This window comes from Diceros bicornis, chromosome 33 (genome assembly GCF_020826845.1).
Source record: "Diceros bicornis minor isolate mBicDic1 chromosome 33, mDicBic1.mat.cur, whole genome shotgun sequence".
Taxonomy (NCBI): Eukaryota; Metazoa; Chordata; class Mammalia; order Perissodactyla; family Rhinocerotidae; genus Diceros; species Diceros bicornis.
The window spans coordinates 5,461,304-5,483,642 of NC_080772.1; the positions used below are offsets into that span (position 1 = coordinate 5,461,304).

Genomic DNA, 22,339 nt, shown 5'->3' on the forward strand with positions numbered 1-22,339 from the left:
GCTCACTGACTTTTCCTTCATGTTCCAGAAAGTTAAGACAAGTGCCCTCCCGGCACAATCTGACCATTGCCTCAGTTCTAGATCTGAGACAAGGGAGTGAAGTGAGGGGAACAGCATCACATACTGTGCCAAATGTATCACAGATCTTTTCACGTCTTCTCTAAGTGCAAAACCCATTCTTTCAGAATTCCTAGAGAGAATAAAATCTCTCTGAATTTTTAAACGAGAGATTTTCCACAATGCTCAGATTTCTAAAAAATATCACATGATGTTCTGTGTGTTTCTACATGTGGTATATAAAACTGGTATCTTACAGCAAAAAATATTTCTTAAGATAAAATAATCCCTATGCACTTTATAGCTTTTAATTTTGCATTATTTCAAGGAGTGGTAGAAAATGAAAAGATGAAAGATCGTCGGTATGTTGAAGGCTTAGATGAACTAACTTGCTCTTAGATCAGTGTGACTGCGGGTCAAAGCGCTGAAGGACGGAGGGCCTGGCTGCTTTCCTGATTCCCTGCATGCGCTCCAGAGCACATGACGCAGGTCAGCGTTTCTCTGGGGAGTCAGCTGGCAGTCGGGGGTCTCTGCACACTGGACAGCAGCTTCCTTTCACCAATTCATGACTAGAGCACGGAGCCAGGGGACAAGTCTCCACCATACAGGTGACCTGGCCACTCTGAAAGGCAACATTGGAAGATTATCCCCATGTTTCTTACAGTGAAATTACTTTTTAAAAAGTTTCTTATATAGTCTGATAAGCTATTTCAATTCAGTGACAATTACTCAGGGTATGAGCTAATTTTTACATGTAGTTCCTATTAATTCTTTACTTCTACACATGTGAAGAATGAGTGCAATTAGAAGTGCTGACCTATAAGATGTGACCTCCCAAACCGTAAGGCATGGGGCGCGGCAGGCATAGGAGGCTCATGTGGTTCATTACGGGGAAGGGCGAGGGGAGCAGAATCAGCTCTGTTCAAAAAGAAAACTAAATAAAAACTGCGCGTTTTTCTTTTGGTGGATACCATGATAACACCTTTTAACATTTATATAGAATTAGTGTAGTTTACTAGGAGCTTTCAGGCCACATTTGTAGCAAGCCAGACTGGAGAACAATGAGATGAATTCAAGCCCCAGTTCTGCCTCAGTTCACTTGTGTGACCTTGAGCAACGTTCCATCAACTCCTTGAGCCTCAGTTCTCTCATTTGTTAGTGACAATGTGAAAAGCCCTCGTGGTATGTGGCAAGTCCTCATTAGATAGTAGTTACATTTTTATCTATAATCAGAAATCTCACATCAATAGCTTGACCTTAAAAATTTGCCTAGAATGTATTCACAAAAAGGATATGTTTTTCTTTTTGAATGTTTCAGGTATTTCTCAACTGGCAGGCGAGCAGAAGTAAAGCAGTAAGAGCAGGGTGGGGAAACTTCTAGCAGCACACACCTTACAGGTACAGGTAATGCAGGCTTCTTTCCTCCAGTGTTCGCTGTGCTTCCTGCGAATCCCATTGTCATCTGTGCATCCTGCTTGCCGAAGGCCGGCCTCCAGCTTGTTTATCTAAAAAAGGAGGGGAAGGAAAGGAAAGTGGGAATTGAAACAGGAACAACAAAGCTGATAAATAACACGGCTTGATGGAATGCTCTATTCTGTAAGAACACACCTAGAAGGCAAAAGAAACTTCAAAGCCAATATAATTTTTCTTAACATTTTTACTCAAAACTTAATAAATCTGAATCATCCAGTATGTAAGCTAATAAATAGTTCCCTATGTGTGGCAAAATATTGGAAACAGATTTACTATCTGAAACAATTTATAAAAGAAATGGAATTAAAATCAAATGAATAAAATTACATATTTGGAAAATCTCGGTAAGCATAAATATTAATTCAACTAAATATTTGTTTTTATTTTTTGAACCTAGGTTATCATAAACAGCACCCATTTCACAAACATAACATTCATTTTATTAAGTTTTGAAGATAAAGCCAACAATCCAGGTCTCAATGATCTTAAGATTTGCTGGACAGACCACAGCTATAAGCCAATTAGATAATGAGGGTGTGTCCGAAGAAAAAGACAAGCCACTCCCAGTTCTGCCTCAGGGAATCAGGGGAGGCCTCACCTGGGAAAAAGCATTTGAGCTGTAAGTGGAAATATGACTAAGTTTTTCAGGAGAACAAGCGGGGAAAAGACATTTCAGACACATGGAAAAAAGTTTTGGCCAAGGCATGGGAAGCAGGGGGAGGTCAGTATCCCAGGAACGTAAACTGTTGTGCAGGGTAAAAGGCACAGTGGGAATGTTGGTGGGGGTTCAGGCTGGATGAGTGGGCAGCAAACAAAATTAGGACCTTTAGTTGTATAAATTAATTTACATATTATAGTCTCTAGACAATCGGAAAAAATTCCAGTGATAACTCTAATGGCCATATGAAGGATAGACTGGTGAGAGTTGGAACTGAAAGCAGAGAAACTGGCAAGGAGACCCATATGGGCTCAGAGGAGGAAGGAAGAAGTGAGATCCAGTAAGAGCCACTTAGTAGGTAGTGGTGGTTGGTTGGATGTGGAGGGAGGGAAAAGAGAAGAATGCAAGATGACTCCAAAGTCCCAGTATTCATAAGGTACATAAATGATGGTGACATTCACCACGATATTACTCTAGAGAATACATTACAGAAGAGTAATAATCCATGGGGAAATTAAAGATGTTCAATTGAGAAATATTTTAGAAATGATGTAAATAATATACTTTTACAAAAGAAGAGGCTAAGTCCAAGAGCACTGGATGACTTGTGAAAGTTGCAACTGCACTGTTATGGGCTGAATTGTGTCCCTCCCAAAATTCATACTTTGAAGTCCTAACCCCAGTACCTCAGAATGTGACTGTATTTGGAGATAAGGTCCTTAAAGAAGTAATTAAGTTAAAATGTGGTCATATAGATGGGGCCTACTCCAATATGACTGGTGTCCTTACAAGAAGTGGAGATTAGGACACAGACACACCCAGTAGAAGGACCATGTGAAGATACAAGGAGAAGATGGCCATCTACAAACCAAAGAGAGCGATCTCAGGATAAATTAACCCTGTCAACACCTTCGTCTTGGACTTTAGGCTGCCAGAATTATGAGAAAATAAATTTCTGTGTTTTTTTTTTTTTTGTGTGTGTGTGTGTGTGAGGAGATCAGCCCTGAGCTAACATCCGCCAATCCTCCTCTTTTTTTTTTGCTGAGGAAGACGGCCCTGGGCTAACATCCATGCCCATCTTCCTCCACTTTATATGGGACGCCGCCACAGCATGGCTTACCAAGCAGTGCGTCGGTGCGCGCCCGGGATCCGAACCAGCGAACCCCGGGCCGCCGCAGCGGAGCGCGCGCACTTAACCGCTTGCGCCACCGGGCCAGCCCCAAATTTCTGTGTTTTTTAAGCCACCTGGTCTGTGGTATTTGTTATGGTATTTGTAATGTATGCATCATGAGGGCTCAATCCCATATTCTCAAGCAACCTTTCTAGTGTATCACACTATACCTATGCATCGTTATTATTATCCTCTAATGCGTGTTCCTTTCATATTCTTCTGAACTCTGTTATGTGGTTGGAAAATATAAAATAATTTCAAATACTTAACCAAGGTTGTTCATGTGTGGCAAAAATTATTGTGCCCAAGAAAATTTTTGAGACAAACAATTGACCAGACTTAAAAACCATAAAAGCAATGATTTATTTTTAAATAGTTATTGAGCATCTGCTATTTGTCAGCTAGGCCTACAGGAGATTATAATGATAAATAATCCTGGGTTTCTATTCTTAAGGAGTCTGCAGCCTGGCAGGGGAGAGTGAATTTGTACAAAAATAAATATGATACAAACCCAGATGTTGTATGCTATAAAAGTGTATACACAATGATATAAGAGTTCAAGGAAAAACAATTATTTTTAGAAAAATGGAATGGGAAAGGGAGTAACCAGTGAAGAATTTACAATTTAAGTGGTAGTTGAGCTAGGCCTTGAATAAAAGTGGTACTTGGCTATAGGAGTACACACATGGGCCTGCAAGTGGGTGGATACAGTACATTTCAGTTAAAGGAAAAATGTGTGAAATAAGTTAAAAAGAGGGGAGAGTGAACAGTGAGTATTACAACTTGGATAGAACATAAAACATATGAAAAGGATTATTTTGAAATTAGATAAAAAGATGGGTTAGGACTATGTTTCAAAGAGCCATGAATATCCATAAACTTAAATTTCATTGAGGAAGCAAAAAATCTTGATGTAAAACTATTTTGATTCTATAAAATATTTTACCATATTTGGATTGAGGTAGGACAGCAGGATGGGCCCTTTGGAGGTAATTTAGTATCACAGTGCCTACACTTGGGAAGTGGCATCCATTGTTCGTTGGTTTATTCATTACCCAATAGGAAGATTAAGCACCTAATATGTACCAGCTAAACACTAATGAACTAAAAAGACTGGATCTCTGGCTTTATATGAGCAGTGAGAAGAGAGAGGATGATGAGATAAATTTAAAATTGTGATAGAGGCAGAAATGATACAGTTTTACAATGATTAGGTGTGGACCAAATTATCCATTGCCTCAGTAGGTTCATAGGTGTGGGGAATGAAAATCAGAAAAATCTCTAGAGATATTAGTGATTATAGCCTAGAAGACTAGGAGAAAAAAAATTATTTCTAAAAATACTAGGGAAATGGAAAAACATTAGTAAAGTTGAATAAATTCCAAAAGAATAAAAAAGAGTAGAGGTAGTTCTAAAATATGTAAAAGATATTGAGGTGGTAACTTCTGTCCTCAAAGAGAAAAGTATAGAAAAGCAAAATAAACAAATGACAGTTAACACAGCTATTGTAAACTTCAGACACTTAAAGATAAAATATTTTCAAATTTTAATGAAATGACAAAGAAACTCTGCAAGAAAGGAAATAACCTGAGAATCTTCAAGTTATTTCCTGAATATAAGAGAGATAGCACATGATGAAGATTTGTTCTGGACTTACAAAGTCTTGAGAATAAAAGGATGTTTGGTGGGGAGTTATAGACCATGCTGGGCCATGACTTTCCTTTCCCTATCCTTCCATGTGTTCCTTGCTGGTATACAGAAATACAACTCATTTTTGTATGTTTATCTTATATCTTGTGACTTTGATGAACTAGCTTATTAATTCTAGGAGTTGTTTGGTAGATTCTTTGTGATATTTTACAAAGGTAACTATGTCATCTGAAAATAGTTTTATTTCTTCCTTTCCAGTCTATAGACCTTTTCCTTTGCTTGTCTTATTGCACTGGTAAGAACTTCTAACACTGTGTTTAATAAGAGTGGTGAGAATGGACATCCTTACTTTATTTGCGATATTAATATAGTGGGTTACCTTGATTGATTTTTGAATATTAAAACAGCCTTAGATTACAGGAATAAACCCAACTTAATTATGTTGTAAAATTCTTCTTACATATTGCTGTATTCTATTTTTTAATATGTTATTAAAGATTTTTGCATCCATATTAATGAGGGATATTGGTCGATGGTTTTCTTTCTTTGTACTATCTTTGTCTGGTTTTGGTGTAATAATAATACTATCTTCAAAAATGAATGGAGAGGTATTCTCTCCTCTGTTATTTCTGGAAAATTAGTGTTAATTTTTCTTTAAAGGTTTGGTAGAATGCTCCAGTGAAACCATCTACCCATGGAAATTTTTGCAAGGAATTTTTTAAATTACTAATTCAATTTCTTTGACAGTTATAGAGCTATTCAAATTTTCACTTTCATAATGAGTGAATTGTGGTAGCTTGTGTTTTTCAAGGAATTGGTCCATTTGGTCTAAGTTGTCAAATTTATGTTATAGATTTTTCCTTCTTTCTGCTTGCCTTGAGTTTATTTTGTTCTTACTTTTCTAGGTTCTTGAGGTAGAAGCTTAAATTATTGATTTGAGAGACTTTCTCTCTTTTCTGATGTATGCATTTGGGGCTATAAATTTCCCTCTCTGTGTTGCTTTATGTTAATTTATGCTTGATTTTCATTCAGTTCAGTGAGTTTTTTTTATTTCCCTTGAGACTTCTTCTTTGGCATGGAGCTATTCAAAAGTGTGTTATTTAGTTTCTAAGTATTTGGCTATTGTTCTGTTGTCGTCTTCCTGTTATTTCTAGTTTTATTTCATTGTGGTTAGAGAACATGCTCTGTACGACTTGAGTTCTTTTAAATTTAATGAGGTTTCTTTTATGACCCAGAATATGGTCTATCTTGGTATAGGCATACCTCATTTTATTGTGCTTCACTTTATTTTGCTTTGCAGATATTGCATTTTTTACAAATAGAAGATTAGTGGCAACCCTGAGTCAAGCAAGTCCATCGGTGTCATTTTTGCAACAGGATTTGTTCACATCTTTTTTCTGTGTCAATTTTGGTAGATTTCACAGTATTTCAAACTTTTCATTATTATTATATTTGTTTATGGTGATCTTGTGATCATTGATCTTTGATGTTACTTTTGGAATTGTTTTTGGATGCCACAAACCTTGCCCATATGAGAGTGAACTTAATCGATAACCATTGTGTGTGTTCTGACTGCTCCACAGACCTGCCATTCCCCCATCTCACTCTCTCTCCTTGGGCATCCCTATTCCCCAAGACACAACAATATTGAAATTAGGCCAATTAATAACCCTACAATGGCCTCTAAGTGTTCAAGTCAAAGGAAGAGTCACACATCTCTCACTTTCAGTCAAAAGCTAGAGATGATTGAGTTTAGCAAGGAAGGCATGTTTCAAACAGAGATAGGCCGAAAGCTAGGCCTCTTGCACCAAACAGCTAGCCAAGTTGTGAATGCAAAGGAAAAGTTCTTCAAGGAAATTGTGACTCTAATGAACACATGAAAGATAAGAAAGCAAAACAGACTTATTGCTGATATGGAGAAAGTTTTAGTGGTCTGGATAGAAGATCAAAGCAGCCACAACATTTCCTTAAGCCAAAGCGTAATCCAGAGCAAGGCCCTAACTCTCTTCAATTCTATGGAGGCTGAAGGAGGTGAGGAAGCTGTAGAAGAAGACTTTGAAGCTAGCAGAGGTTGGCTCATGGGGTTTAGAGAAAGAAGCCGTCTCCATAACATAAAAGTGCAAGGTGAAGCAGCGAGTGCTGATGTCCAAGCTGCAGCAAGTTGTTCAGAAGATCTAGCTAAAATAATCCATGAAGGTGGCTACACACTAAACAATAGATTTTCAATGTAGATGAAACAGCCTTATATTGGAAGAAGATGCCATTTAGGACTTTCATAGCTAGAGAAGAAGAGTCAATGCCTGACTTCAAAGCTTCAAAGGACAGGCTGACTCTCTTGTTAGGGGCTAATGTAGCTGGTGACTTTAAGTTGAAGCCAATGCTCATTTACCATTCTGAAAATCCTAGGGCCCTTAAAAATTGTGCTAAATCTACTCTGCCTGTGATCTATATGGAACAACAAAGCCTAGATGACAGCATATCTGTTTACAACTTGGTTTACTGAATATTTTAAGCCCACTGTTGAGACCGACTGGCCAGAAAAAAAAAATCTTTTCAAAATATTACTGCTCATTGACAGTGCACCTGGTCACCCAAGAGTTCTGATGGAGACGTACAATGAGATTAATGCTGTTTTCATGCCTGCTAACACAACATCCATTCTGCAGCCCATGGATAAAGGAGTAATTTCAACTTTCAAGTCTTATTACTTAAGAAATACATTTTGTAAGGCTATATCTGCCATAGATAGTGATTCCTCTGATAGATCTGGGCAAAGCAAATTGAAAACCTTCTGGAAAGGATTCACCATTCTAGATGCTGTTAAGAACATTCATGATTCACGGGAAGAGGTCAAAATATCAACATTAACAGGAGTTTTGAAAGAAGTTGATTCCAACCCTCATGGATGACCTTGAGGGGTTCAAGACTTCAGTGGAGGAAGTAACTGCAGATGTGATGGAAATAGCAAGACAACTAGAGTTAGAAATGGATGTGACTGAATTGCTGCAATCTCATGATAAAACTTTAACGGATGAGGAGTTGTTTCCTATTGATGAGCAAAGAAAGTAGTTTCTTGAGATGAAATCTACTCCTGGTGAAGATGCTGTGAAGACTATTGAAATGACAACAAAGGATTTAGAACATTACATGAACTTAGTGGATAAAGAAGTGGCAGGATTTGAGAGGATTGACTCCAATTTTGAAAAGTTCTACTATGGGTAAAATGTTATCAAACAGCATTGCATGCTACAGAGAAATTGTTCACGAAGAGGAAGAATCAATGTATGCAGCAAACTTCATTGTTGTCTTAGCTTAAGAAATTGCCACAGCCACCCCAGCCTTCAGTAACCACCACCCTGATCAGTCCGCAGCCGTCAACATTGAGGCAAGACTCTCCACCAGCAAAAAGACTACAACTCGCTGACGGCTCAAATGGTGGCTAGCATTTTTTAGCAATAAAGAATTTTTTAATTAAGGTAGGCACATTGTTTTTTTAGACATAATGCTATTGCACACTTAATAGACTACAGTACAGTGTAAACATAACTTTTACATACACTGGAAAACCAAAAAATTTCTGTGACTCGCTTTAGTGTGATATTTGCTTTATTGCAGTGGTCTGGAACCGAACCCACACTTTCTCTGAGGTATGCCTGTACTTGAAGTAGGCACTTGAAAAGAGGCAGTATTCTGTTATTGTTTGAATAAGTCAATTAGATCCTGTTGTTTGAAGGTATTTTTGCATTCTTCTAAATCTTGCTGACTTTTCTTTTTAGATGTTTTCTCTATTGTTGAGAGAGGGATGTTGAAATTTTGAACCATAATAGTAGATTGGTCTATTTCTCCTTTCAGTTCTATTAGTTTTTGCTTCGTGTATTTTGCAGTTCTGCTGATTAGTGCATATACATTTATGATTTGTCTTCTTTGTGGTTGGTCCTTTTATTATTATATAATGTCCCTTTCTGTCTTTGGTAAATTTTTCTCTGAGATCTATTTTATCTAATATTAATTTAGCCACCTCTGTTTTCTTTTGAATAATGTTTGCATGATATATATTTTTATATACCTTTTTACTTTCAGTCTTCCTATATTGTTATATTTGAAGTCAGTTTCTTGTAGACAGCATACAGTTGGGCCCTGTTTTACTGATCAAGTTGGTTAATATCTCTCTTTTATTTGGTGTATTTAGAACAATTACATTTAATATGATTATTTATATGTTAGAGCTTAAATATGCCAATTTATTCTTTGTTTACCATTTATTGTCTCTGTTTTTCATTTCTCTGTGTTCTATTCCCTGACTGTGGGGTTTGGCTGGGGTAGCGTGGTTTTGTATAAAACTTTTCTCTATTGGTAAGTTGCCCGCTTCCTGGTCTTTTGCCTAGAGATAGTAAGTTTTTACTGGGACCTTTTTTTCCTGTACCTATTGTCATTTCAAGGTTGCCAGGTTATTCAGTTCCAAACTGGGTTACATGAGAAAAAAACAAAAATCCAGGAAATTCAACATCATATTCTTCCTTGGGCCTCAAGGCCCATGTCCAGTTTGCTTTCTTCTTTCCACCATTCTGAGTCTTCTTATATTTTTTTTATATATGATGTCCAGGATTTTTAGTTGTACATACTATAAGAAATAGGCAAAACTGTATCTACTCTATCTTCCCAGAAACCAAAGCTTCATCATACACTGTTTTTATGTAAAATTTTTACTTAATTTATCCAAAAATTACTGTTCTGTATAATTTATTAACTTCTTATGCAAGTTTAATAACTTAATCAAATGCTAACTCACCACAACACATTGTTCCATTCTCCACAAAGTAGCTGTTGCATCAAAGCAGCAACACTGACAATAATGTCATTGTTGACCTGCATTCTAGTAGAATCCCTATTTGCATGGTTATGGATTGAGTAGCATCCTCCCCAGATTTCTACCTTGAAGTCCTAACCCCCAGAACCTCAGTATGTGATGTTATTTGGAAATAGGGTCATTGCAGGTGTAATTAGTTATGATGAAGTCATACTGGAATAGGGTAGGCTCCTTATCCAATATGACTGATGTGCTCATAAAAAGGGGGAAGTTTGGACATAGACACACACAGGGAGAACACCATGTGAAGATGAAGGCAGAGATCTGTGAGACAAGAAATGCCCAAGATGGCCAGCAAACCACCAGAAGCCAGGGGAAAGGCATAGAACAGATTCTCCCTTACCACCTTCAGAAAGAACCAACCCTGCCAACACCTTTATAATGGACTTCCAACCTCCAGAATTGTAAGTCAATACATTTCTGTTGTTTAAGCTGTCCAGTTTATGGTACCTTGTAACAGCAGCCTTAACAGACTAATACAGTTCTCATTAGAGGCTCTCCATACACATTATTTACAGTTATGTTTTTTTCTTTTAAGTAAAGGAGTGATTTTGGAGATTTGAGCTTATAAATCTTCTCCTGCTTAAGAAATTCTAACTCCTAAATCCCCCTTAGAGACCCAATCAGAAAGGTAAATAATCTAAGAACTTATAATTTTAGCAAAACTCATCCAGAGAACAAGTCTTCCCTTTAAAAAGTAGTATTCCATTTTATAGAATACACTAAAAAGTGACTTTGAATCTAAAATTTGCAATTTAAATTAGAGTGAATCTAATCACAATTTATAGAAAACCACAAGTATTTACTGGAATACTTGACTGAATTTAGATCAGTCTTATTAAGTGGTCATTATTCCTGAGGCCCACACAATTTTGTCACCAAAGTTTTCCACATTGGAAGTGGCCTGTGATTGTATTGTTTTGTTCACAAAATTCAATGGCCCTCTCCTGTGGAACTTTCTCTATGGACCCCTCTGGTCATTTTCTCTGGGAGTAGTATACCTCTGTCCCAATGCAATCAGATCTGGCTCCATAACCCACCCTTGCCGATGGCACATGACAGAACTAATGTGGGTCATACCTAAGAGAAGCTGTAAACACCAGTCCCAGCATTGCTCTTTTCCTGATGCCAAGAAAAGTATATTCCAGAGAGGGGTGCTCCTTTCGTCTAGGTCCAAAAATTTAAAAATTGGAGCAGAGACCCAGCTAAGTCCCAAAGAACATGAAACTTTTGTCAAGATAGGTGAAATTCTGGACCATAAAGCAACCTTAGACAAGTGTAAAAGAATAGGCTGTTACCCTGTCCCCAGGTGCAGACTCCTGTGTGGCTCTGTGTGGTAGCTTTCTCTCATCTGGAATTACTTTATGGGTATAGAGTTTGGAAGATGGCAGTGTAGGAGGACCCTGAACTCACCTCCTCCCACAGACACAGCAAATCTACCACTCCCTGTGGAGAAATTTCCTCTGAGAGAGATCTGGAAACTGGGTAAAAAGAACCCTCACAACAAGAGACAACACTGACAGAGGTGGAAGTGTCAGAAATTACAGCTCCACTGAGGAAAAAACCACATCCTAGCTACGGCACTACACAGACGAGAGCCATCTCAAAGGTACAGAGCTTTTCCCGGAGAAGCAGGGGAACTGAGCTCCACATTAGGCATCATAGCCCTTAGATTCAGCACCACTGAGGTGAGACCACAAAATATCTGGCTCTGCTGGCTGTGAAAAACCATGGAGAATATGCCCAAGAAAACTATAGAACTTCAGAGCAAGAAAAACCTGCTCTTAAGGGGCCCATGCACAGATTCACCCAATTCAGAAACCAGCATGAAAACCAGCCAGATAGAAAAGTCCATAGTCCATTGGTAAAAGTGACTCACTTACTAATCTCAGAGTGCATCTTGGAGAGGCAGGAGGCAGCTGGGCCCATCCCTCACAGGGACTGAGACACTGGCAGTAGCCATTATTGTGACCTAGTACAGGCGTGCTGACACAGACGCTGGTAGCTGCCCTTAGATTATTTCCTCTAGCCTGCCAGCACAGCAGTCTACCCCACCCACTAGAGCACCCAAGGCAATCAAGCAGCCAGCCACATCAGGCAGCCCACCGCAGGGACTGACCCTACCCACCAGCAAGCCTACAGGGGAATTTTGGGTCCACGTAGGTGGGGTGTGTGGGATCTCTGTGGCAGGATGAGTGGGTTTGTGTCAGCGAGGCACGCATGCAGGCCCCTGTTGGCGGCGTGAGGGCCCAGGGATGGCAGAGAGTGTGGGCCCACAGCAGACTTGTGCTATGGGCCACTGCAAACAGCCACTGGGGGATCTTCCCTGCCTTCCACGCACCCGGGGCCAGCTCCACCAATCTGCACTCCTGAGGCAGCTACATTCCACAAAGCAGCATAGCCATAGAAGGCTAGAGGCTTACCCTGCCCAAAAGAGAGCTGAAAACAGCTGCACACTGCAGAGGGCTGCACCAGAGGCCTGCAGCAATTGTGAGCTCCTGAGCCAGCAACCAGCCACACTGGGGCCTGACTCATTTAACAGCAAAACAGGAGGAGCAGCTGTGTGCTACTAGATCCACAGCCAGCTGTGCTGGGCTGTGACCACAGAGAGTGACCACAGCAGATGCACCTGGTGCACACTTACAACCAGCTAGCTCGGGGGCCAGCCTAACCTACCGGTGCACCTGCAGCAATAGCACCCCCACCACGACAGAAAGGCACACATAGCCCACACAGGGGACACTCTTGGCGTATTTGACATGAGTGACAAGAGGGATGCACACTGCTAGGCTCCATAAGGCATCTCTTACATAAGGCCACATTTCCCAGATTGGGAGATGCAGCTGACCTACCTAATACATACATATAAGCATAGAGAAGTAGGCAAAATCAGGATACAAAGAAATACGTTCCAAATAAGGGAACAGGACAAATCCTCAGAAAAAGAACTAAACAAAACAGAGATAAACAATCCATCTGATAAAGAGTACAAACTAATAGTCATAAGGAAGTTCACTGATCTTCGGAGAATAGATGAACACAGTGGGAATGTCAACAAAGAATTGGAAAATATAAAAAAGAATCAACCAAAACTGAAGAATACAATAATGGAAATGAAAAACTTACTAGAAGGAATCAATAGCAGAGTGGATGATACAGAAGTACAGATCAGTGATCTGGACTACAGAGTAAAGGAAATCACCCAAACTGAATAGAAGAAAGAATTAAAAGGAATCCAGACAGTCTACAGGACGTCTGGGACAACATCAAGTGCACTAACACCCATATCATAGATGTCCCGGAAGGAGAAGAGGCAGACAAAGAGGAAGAGGACTTATTTGAAGAAATAATAGCTGAAAACTTCCCTAACCTGAGGAAGGAAACAGACATCCACATACAGAGAGCACCAAACAAGATGAACCCAAAGAGGCCCACACCAAGAAACATTATAATTAAAGGTCAAGAATTAAAGATAAAGAGAGAATCCTAAAAGCTACAAGAGAAAAGCAACAAGTTACATACAAAGGAAACCCCATAAGACTATCAGCTGACTTCTCACAGAAACCCTACAGGCTATAAGGGAGTGGCATGAAATATTCAAAGTGTTGAAAGGAAAAAACCTACAGCCAAGAAAACCCTACCCAGCAATGTTATCATTCAGAATAGGAGAGGTAAAGAGTTTTCTAGACAAGCAAAAACTAAAGGAGTTCATCACCACTAAAGTGGCCTTACAAGAAATGCTAAAGGGACTTATTTAAGTGGAAAAGAAGAGACCATAAATAGAAATAAGAAAATTATCAAAGAAGAAATGTAACTGATAAAGGCAAATATACACTAAATGTAGTGGATCAACCACCTAAAAAGCTAGTATGAAGGTCAAAAGAGAAAAGCACTAAAGATATCTATTTCCATGATAAGAGGTTAAGGGATACACAAAAATGAAAGTGGTAAAACATGATATCAAAAACATAAAACGGGGGGGACAAAAGTGTAGGGCTTTCAGTAACAGGTCAAACTTAAGGGACTATTGACTTAACATAGATTGCTATTTACTTAGGTTATTATATAAGAACATCATGATAATCACAAACCAAAAACCTATAATAAATACACAAAAAATAAAGAGAAAGGAACCCAAACATAACACTAAAGAAAGCCATCGATCACAGGGGAGAGAGCAAGAGAAGAAAAAAGGAACAGAGAAGGATTACAAAAACATGCAGAGAAAAAGTAACAAAATGGCAACAAGTACATACTTATCAATAGCTACTTTAAATGTCAATGGACTAAATGCTCCAATCAAAAGAAAATAGAGTGGGGGCCAGCCTGGTAGCATAGTGGTTAAGTTCATGCACTCTGCTTCAGAGGCCTGGGGTTTGTAGGTTCAGATCCCAGGCACAGACCTACACACCGCTTATCAAGCCATGCCATGGCAGGCATCCCACATATAAAGTAGAGGAAGATGGGCATGGATGTTAGCCCAGGGCCAATCTTCCTCAGCAAAAAAAAAGAAAAGAAAAGGAAAGAAATAGGGTGGCTGAATGGATATAAAATCAAGACACATATCTATGCTGCATATAAGAGACACACTTCTCATGCAAAAGAATAAAATGGACCCCTATCTTACACAATACACAAATATCAACTCAAAATGGATTAAAGACTTGAACGTAAGGCTTGAAACCATAAAACTCCTAAAAGAAAATATAGGGAGTAAGCTCCTTGACAATGGTCTTGGAAATGATTTTTTGGATTTGACACCAAAAGCAGAGGCAACAAAAGCAAAAATAAACAAGTTGGGACTACATCAAACTAATAAGCTTCTGCACAGCAAAGGAACCCATCAACAAAATGAAAAGACAACCTACCAATGGCACCTCAAAAGCCATTTCCACATTTTTAGGTATTTGTTACAGCAGCATCCCATTTCATGGTACCAAAATCTGTTAGTTTGCAATAATAAAATACCACAGACTGAGTGGGTTAACAACAAAAATTTATTTTGTAATATTGTGGAGGCTGGAAGTCCAAGATCAAGGGTCTGGCAATGTTGGGTTCTTCTCAGGCCTTTTTCCTTGACTTCTAGATGGCCAACTCCTCACTGTGTCCTCACATGGTCTTCTGTGCCTCACCCTCCCGTGTCTCTCCTATGTTCTACTCTCCTCTTCTTATAAGTACACCAGTCAGATTGGATTAGAGCCCACCCTAATGGCCTCGAGTTACCTTATTCACCACTTTAAAGCTCTAGATCCAAATAGAGTCATATTCTGAGGTATTCGGAGTTAGGGCTTTAACATATGAATTCTGGGGAGACACAATTCAATCCACAACAAAAATGGCCTTTGGGATTTTGACAGGGAACATATTGAATCTTTAGGTCACTGTGGGGAGTATTGCCATCTTAACAATATTGAGCTTTCCAATCCATGAATGCAGGATGTCTTTCCATTTGTTTAGATCTTTAATTTCTTTCAACCACATTTCATGGTTTTCAGAGTTAGAGATTTTTACCTCTCTTGTATCTTTTATTCTTAAGTATTTTACTCTTTTGGATACTATTATAAATGGAATATTTTTATTAATTTTATTTTCAGATTGCTTATTCTTAGCTCACAGAAATAGAATTAATTTATATCTGCTAATCTTGTATTGTGCAACACTGAAGGTTTGTTATTAGTTTTAATAAACTACCAGAAAAATAGTTGAATAAACTATTAAACTAAAAAACTATAGTGGATTCCTTAGGATTTTCTATATACAAGGTCATGTCATCTACAACTAGAGATAATTTTACTTCTTCCTTCCTAATTTTTATGCCTTTTATTTAATTTTCTTGTCTTATTGCCATGGCTAGAATGTGCAGCACAATTTGAAAAGAAATGGCTAGAACAGTCATCTTTGTCTTGGCCCTGGTCTCAGGGGAAAAGCATTCAGTCTTTCATCACTGAGTATGATGTTACCTCCAGGTTTTTTGAAGATACCCACGTTAAGAAACGTCCTTTCTACATTTAGTTTGTTTTTATAATGAAAGGGTGTTGGATTTTGCCAAATGCATTTTTTGAAGAGATTAAAGTAACCATGTGCTTTGTCCTTTATTTTCTTGATGTGGTATATTACATTAATTGGTGTTCACATGTTAAACCAATCTTGCACTCCTGGGATGAATTCCCCTTGCCCATGTGTATAACGCTTTATATATGTTGCTACTACATTCCATTTCTTAATATCTTGCTGAGGAGTTTTGCATCTATATTCATAAGAGATATTAATATGTACTTGTGATAGCTGGCTTTGGTGTCTGTGTAATACTGGATTCATAGAATGAGTTGGAAACTGCTCATTCCTCTTTTTTTTTTTTGGAAGACTTTGTGAAGAGTTGGTGCCAATTCTTCTTTAAATGTTTGGTAGAATTCACCATTAAGCCATCTGGACCTAGGCTTCTCTTTGTGAAAAGTGGAGGTTTTTTCTTTTTTTACTAGTTCTATGTGGTTTTTTTAGGTTTATTCTGGTTTCCTATTTCTCTTTGCATCAGTTTTAGTAGTGTGTGTCTCTGCAGGAATATGTCCATTTCATCTAGTTATCTAATTTGTTAGCATACAGTTGTCCATCGTGTCCAGTTAAAATCGTTTTTATTTCTATTGGGTCAGCAGCAGTATTCCCTCTTCCATTCCTGATTTTACCAATCTGAATCGTCTTTCTTTTTTTCTTGATCAGTCTAAAAGTTTTGTCAATTTTGTTGATCTTTTCAAAGAACTAACTTTTGGTTGTGTTGATTTTCTCTATTGTTTCTGTTTCTGCTCTCTACTTCATTAATATCCACTCTAATCTTTATTATATCCTTCCTTCTGCTTGCTTTTGGTTAGTTTTCTCTTTTTAAGTCTCTTAAAATGGAAGAGTAGGTTATTAATTTGAGATATTTTTTCATATAGGCATTTGCAACTGTAAGTTTTCCTCTAAACACTGTGTTAGATACATCCCATGTTTTGGTATGTTTTGGGTTCATTTTTGTTCATCTCAAAGTATTTTCTAATTTCCCTTATGATTTCTTATTTGGCCTATATGTTGTTTAAGATTGTGTTCAATTTCCATGTATTTTGAGTTTCCCAAATTTCTTTCTGTTATTCATTTCTAATTTAATTCCATTGTGTTCAGAGAACATACTTTGTATACTTCTCTTGCCCTTTACCACTTTCTTCTTGCACAGTTAACAAGCTACCTGTGAAGGACATAGAAAAGAAACTTGGACTACTGTTGATGTTTGACTCAGTGACCCTGAGCCTCATTTCCTGCCTGTGTCTGTAGCCTCCCGTAGCATCCTGATACGTCTGATGATGACACAAGCACATGTGCTCTCTTGCTGCCTCTTTTAAATTTTTCACAAGTGACTGCTTCTTTCAAATCTTAATGGGACTTCCCCTTTACGAATGACTGTGAACTCACTATTCTCTTTGACTGTTCCAGACTTTCTTCCAGAGAGTCATCCTACTCTCCCCTCACCTCAGGACTTCCCCAACCGTATGAGTAATAAACCTTCCTTTGTCCATACCAAATGAGTTTCGACAGAAGAACCTCACCTTGGGCAGGAGCTTCTCCAAATCAAAGTGGAATTGCTATGACAGTCACCAACTCTTGATCATTCTACTTCACAATTATCCCTCCAAAAATCGTCCATTTTCTTCTTTTCTAAGATCATCACCATAGCCACCATCCACTCACTTCTGGATAACAACAGCAGATCACTACAGCCACTTTCATATGCCTTTATTTAGTTCTCATACAGCAACCCGATGAAATTCTTTGAATCCAAATACAAAGCATCATTCATGTTCCTAAACTCTCCTAACAGCTTCCTCGTGCACATTTTCTCCGGGAGAAAATCCTTTGCATGAGCTTACAAGGCCTTCTTATCTAGACACTTTCTGCCTCTGTAGTCTCATCTCGTGTGGTTTTTCTCATTCTTGATTACCTATTCTCCAGCTATACTTGACATCTTTCTGTTCCTTACATATGTCACAACTTCCTTTAGCTTTAATTGTTTCACCTTCTATAATTGTTATTATAATAATAATGTTACCCGTCCCCTAATTCAAAAGAAGCCTCGGGAGTATCTTTGATTCCTTTCTTTCACTCATCCTCATTTACTTGTTCAATAAAATGATGGAGCTGGATTTTCTGGAATAGTTTGAATTTATACTTTTTTTCCAGGCCTAATTATTATTAATATTGCCCTCTTTGCACTCATAAAAAGGACTCACTTTAGATTAATATAGTGGTCAATCTATTAATCTCTATGTCTCTCTTCATATCTGTTTGTTTTAACTAATTTGAATTCAGAACAAGAATTTTGTCTTTTGGATCACAAAGTCTCTTTTCATCCTCATGTTCCATCTTTCCCAATGCCCAACCAATTACCAAGTTACATTGAACTACATGATCTTCTCTAAATATGGGCTCTGGGTTGTCTATTGTCAACCTATGATCATTAGCATCATTTTCCACAGATCTCAGAGGAGAAACCTAGAAAATCATACCCCAATCTTTTTCTCTCCTGTGATTCGGGGCTAGAGTCTACCAATGACAGGCACTCATGTAAGATCCGGAAGGAGAATCCATTATTATTCTCAAGTACAGTTGTCAGCAGATGCATAGGCTAAGCTTGAGGCTTCTGCAAAGATTGCTGAGATTCACTGTGGCTTCTTGGTGAGCTCCTGTGGATCAACAGCTTCAGCAGCTGTTTCTATGACCTCTGTTCCTCTCATTCTTCCAACAGCTGTGAAAACCCCTGACTTCTTGTATTAAAACACATCCTACTTGAAATACCTAGAGAGGTTTCTGTTATTTTCACTGAAACCTGACTTATACAATACATCCCCTTGGGAAATAAAATAAATTTACATTTAAACTTAATTGTAGAGCTTCATCTTTCAATTAAAAGATTTCTTAAAAGTACTTGCAAATCACTTCATAAGAAATACTAAAATGTCAAAAAGGAAAATTCTCTCTACAATGTCATAAAATTGATGTGATATTCCAAATGCTTTTAAGTAAGTATGTACAAATTGTTTAGTGATATCTGTGTATCTCTACTGTACTATTCATCAACACTCAAAATTAGGTACTTTTTTGAGTTGTGTCATAAAGTTTGTGAGATCTGATAACATATGACACAATTTCAGAAAAGCTATAGAAAAATAAATTACCTGTCATGATTATATAACTCTGTGAAAATTTAGGTCTCTGTAACAAAACAAGTAGACTCCAATTTTTGTTAGATTATGGCCCAAGAAATTGCATTAAAATATACAGAACATTTTATTTTCTATAGGTAAATGATATAGCTGCAGGATATATTCCTAGCCTTAACACTTTAAATAAATTCTAGCTCTGGCCAATAATGTCATAATGACAGAGGTGTAAGAACCATAAACCTCAACCATAAAATAATGAATATCTGTATGACAGCTTCTAGATAAGGAGAAAATATATGCTTTATCCCAAAGGGCTATGGAAAAAGCATCCACCATATGAAGACTACAGTTCAATTTTGTGATTTTGAATTTATACATATGCTTATTTTATTAATTTGAAATATTAAATTAAATGAAATCTTATCTGTCTATTTAAGTTAAATAGAATTTGAAATAAATCATTTAAGAACTGATTTTAATGGTCTAGATTTCACTAGAAATTTCATTATTCATTCATTTCATCAGAAAATTTGAGGTTTGAGTCTGAATGTGTGTCTTATTTTTCTCTATATTCATTCACAATGATACCAGGGATCTGAGAACTTGTCTCCAAGTTTCAACTATTCTTTATAAAGCAGTTACTGTGACATCAAACAATTTGAAGACCTCACTAAGTGTTTAATTGTAATTAAAGGTATAAATTCTTATATGTCATCTCATTGTTCATTATATACCCTCTCTCCCACACACTTACTCTCCACATCCGGGTAAATTAGGCACAATCTCACATTGAAATGATTAAATGTTCTGAGGGTAGTTATGGCTCTAGTTATCTCCACAATGATTAGAATCATATTAAAAAACAAATATAATCTACGGTAATCCACTAAGTAAAAAACAGTTATAACACACCGTGGAAACTGGCAGTCCACTTTTGTTAGTTTGATTCTATCACAGTTAAGGGACCAACAACAATGAAATATCACTCCTAGAAATGCTAAAGTCACGTAATAAATGTAAACAATCAACAATGGAAAACATCAAGACCGACACTATTTCACAGCCCCATAAACATAATGCTACCTATGGTTAGAAGGAAAGGTTGGAAACCCTCAGCTAATAACTGGAGGTTGGATTGCTTAACGTTGACAAGAAATGGGTCTCAAGAACAACAGTCTCAGGCCGGCCTGGTGGCGCAAGCGGTTAAGTGCTCCCGCTCTGCTGCGGCGGGATCCCAAGCGCGCACCGACGCACCGCTTGTTAAGCCATGCTGTGGCGGAGTCCCATATAAAGTGGGGGAAGATGGGCACCGTTGTTAGCTCAGGGCCACTCTTCCTCAAGAAAAAAGGGGGAGGATCGGCATCAGATGTTAGCTCAGGGCTAGTCCTCCTCACACACAAAAAAAAGAACAGCAGTCTCTCCAGTGATGAGTACCACTATAGAATACAGTTTCTACGTCTTGTTTAATCTACTTCATCATCATCTTTAATTTCACCACTAGAAATGCACATTGACTTTATCTGTATGCTCATTTTTCATAAAATAATGAGTTTGGTGGGTTTTTTTTTTAATTCTTTATAGGACTTATTGCATCCATGCTGATGAGTAATAGCAAAGACACAAAGTTGACATGCTGCACAATCAGAAATATCCCTCTTTAGCTAAGAGGCTCACTGTCACAACGTGTATTTCAACGTGGACCATTAAAACTCATGTCTTTGTACAGCAAATAACTAATTAACAGCACGTGTTAATTTCACAGACCCTATAAGGGCTTGTCATATCTGAAAATGTGCTTTGCCCTCAGAAAATCTGTCTTCATCATCCTGTCCACTCTGAGAGCTTACTGCTCTGGTATAGTTGTAGATGCTGCTGAGAGCCACCCGGTGCTGGTGTTGTCGTATTTATATATTCATTTAATTCTCATCTGTCGAGTTTTGTTACATGTTATTCAGTGTGCACATGGCACCACGTGCTACTGCAACCTCTTCCTGCCTGTGTGTCCTGGCCACAGCTCAGGTAAACCTCTGACCTCTATTTAAGAGCTCTCAGGACCTTCCAACTGCTTCTTCTAGCCTGCCCAGCTCTATCACACTCTTTATACTCCTGATAGAGCCGGAGCTAACTTTTTGTGTTCCAACAAAAAGAAACATGCATTATTTTTGCACAAGTACTATGTGTCAGGCACTGAGGACCCAGCAGTGAGAGTCCCAGCCCTTAAGAGAATTACAGTGTAACGGAAGAGATAGAGCCAGTTCACAGGGAAAAACACGTCTGCAGATATGTGCTACTTCAGAATGTTTTTGGACACCTAGAAGTGCCACCTTCTGCAGTCCTGGGGTGTCTGGGATGCTTTTAATCACTACAGCACATATCAAAGATAAAATTTTCACCACCAATATGTAGATAAAATTGGACTCAAATGTTGCTTATGGATTCTACCTAGGTCTGCAAATCCATAAAACAAATTTATGAAAAAAGAATTTGCTGCATGAATGAATGGATTAGTGTTTAAATTAGCAGGGCCACCTACTCTAGCCCAGCACTGAGCACCCTCCCCATCCATTATAACTTCTCTCTTCTGTGACACAGGAACTCACTGCAGATGAAATACAGGTTCCCAGACTCAGTGGTGTCCCAGAGTCCTAGGTCACACCACCCATTTCATGATGGAAGAGTAACCTTCTAGAAACAATGCCTCACGTCTTTCAGATTTATGTTCAGACTCAGACTGGACAAGCGACTTCAATGATGGGTGCTCTGGTCACGGGGAAGGGTGCTCACTGATGGGTGGCACACGGATGCAGACCACGGCTGCCTGCAGCCTCTGAGTGCAGCACACGCTGCAGGTAGTCACGCATCTCTACATGAGGTGACGTGTTTACATCCAAAAGCAACAGTAATATTTTAAAGGGGTTACAGTTCACTGAGTGCTTCTGCCATGTAATCTCATTTGATGCTCACAATATTCCTGAAAATCCAGACGAGGACACTTATTCTAAGTGTTAAATAAATTGCCCAGGTCAGACACTAGTAACGGCAGAAGCTCCTGAGGGTAGATGCTGGGCTCTCCCCATACTCCCACAGCGCTTTCTGCTTCAAGCCCTTTGATGCTACAAAGGAAAGGGTGTGCTTCCCAGTGACACTGAAGTCTAAGAAGGTGCTAGCTTGGCACCATGGCTTGAAAGAAATCAGACGTCCATTTCTGAATAAAAACATCCACATTGCCATTTCTAATACAAGCCAAATCTCTCTCATTGATTTATTCCCAAATT

General features: G+C 38.4%; 1 protein-coding gene across 1 annotated transcript in view; it reads right to left on the reverse strand.

Moving 5' to 3' along the window:
* Positions 1 to 547: 547 nt before the first annotated feature.
* Positions 548 to 22,339, reverse strand: part of PXDNL (peroxidasin like) — a gene marked incomplete at its 5' end in the record, with an annotated part of 424,640 nt that continues 402,848 nt past the window's right edge. Inside the window, 2 exon segments of the mRNA XM_058528993.1 lie at positions 548 to 679; positions 1,449 to 1,562. Of these exon segments, the coding sequence (XP_058384976.1) occupies positions 548 to 679; positions 1,449 to 1,562 (246 nt within the window).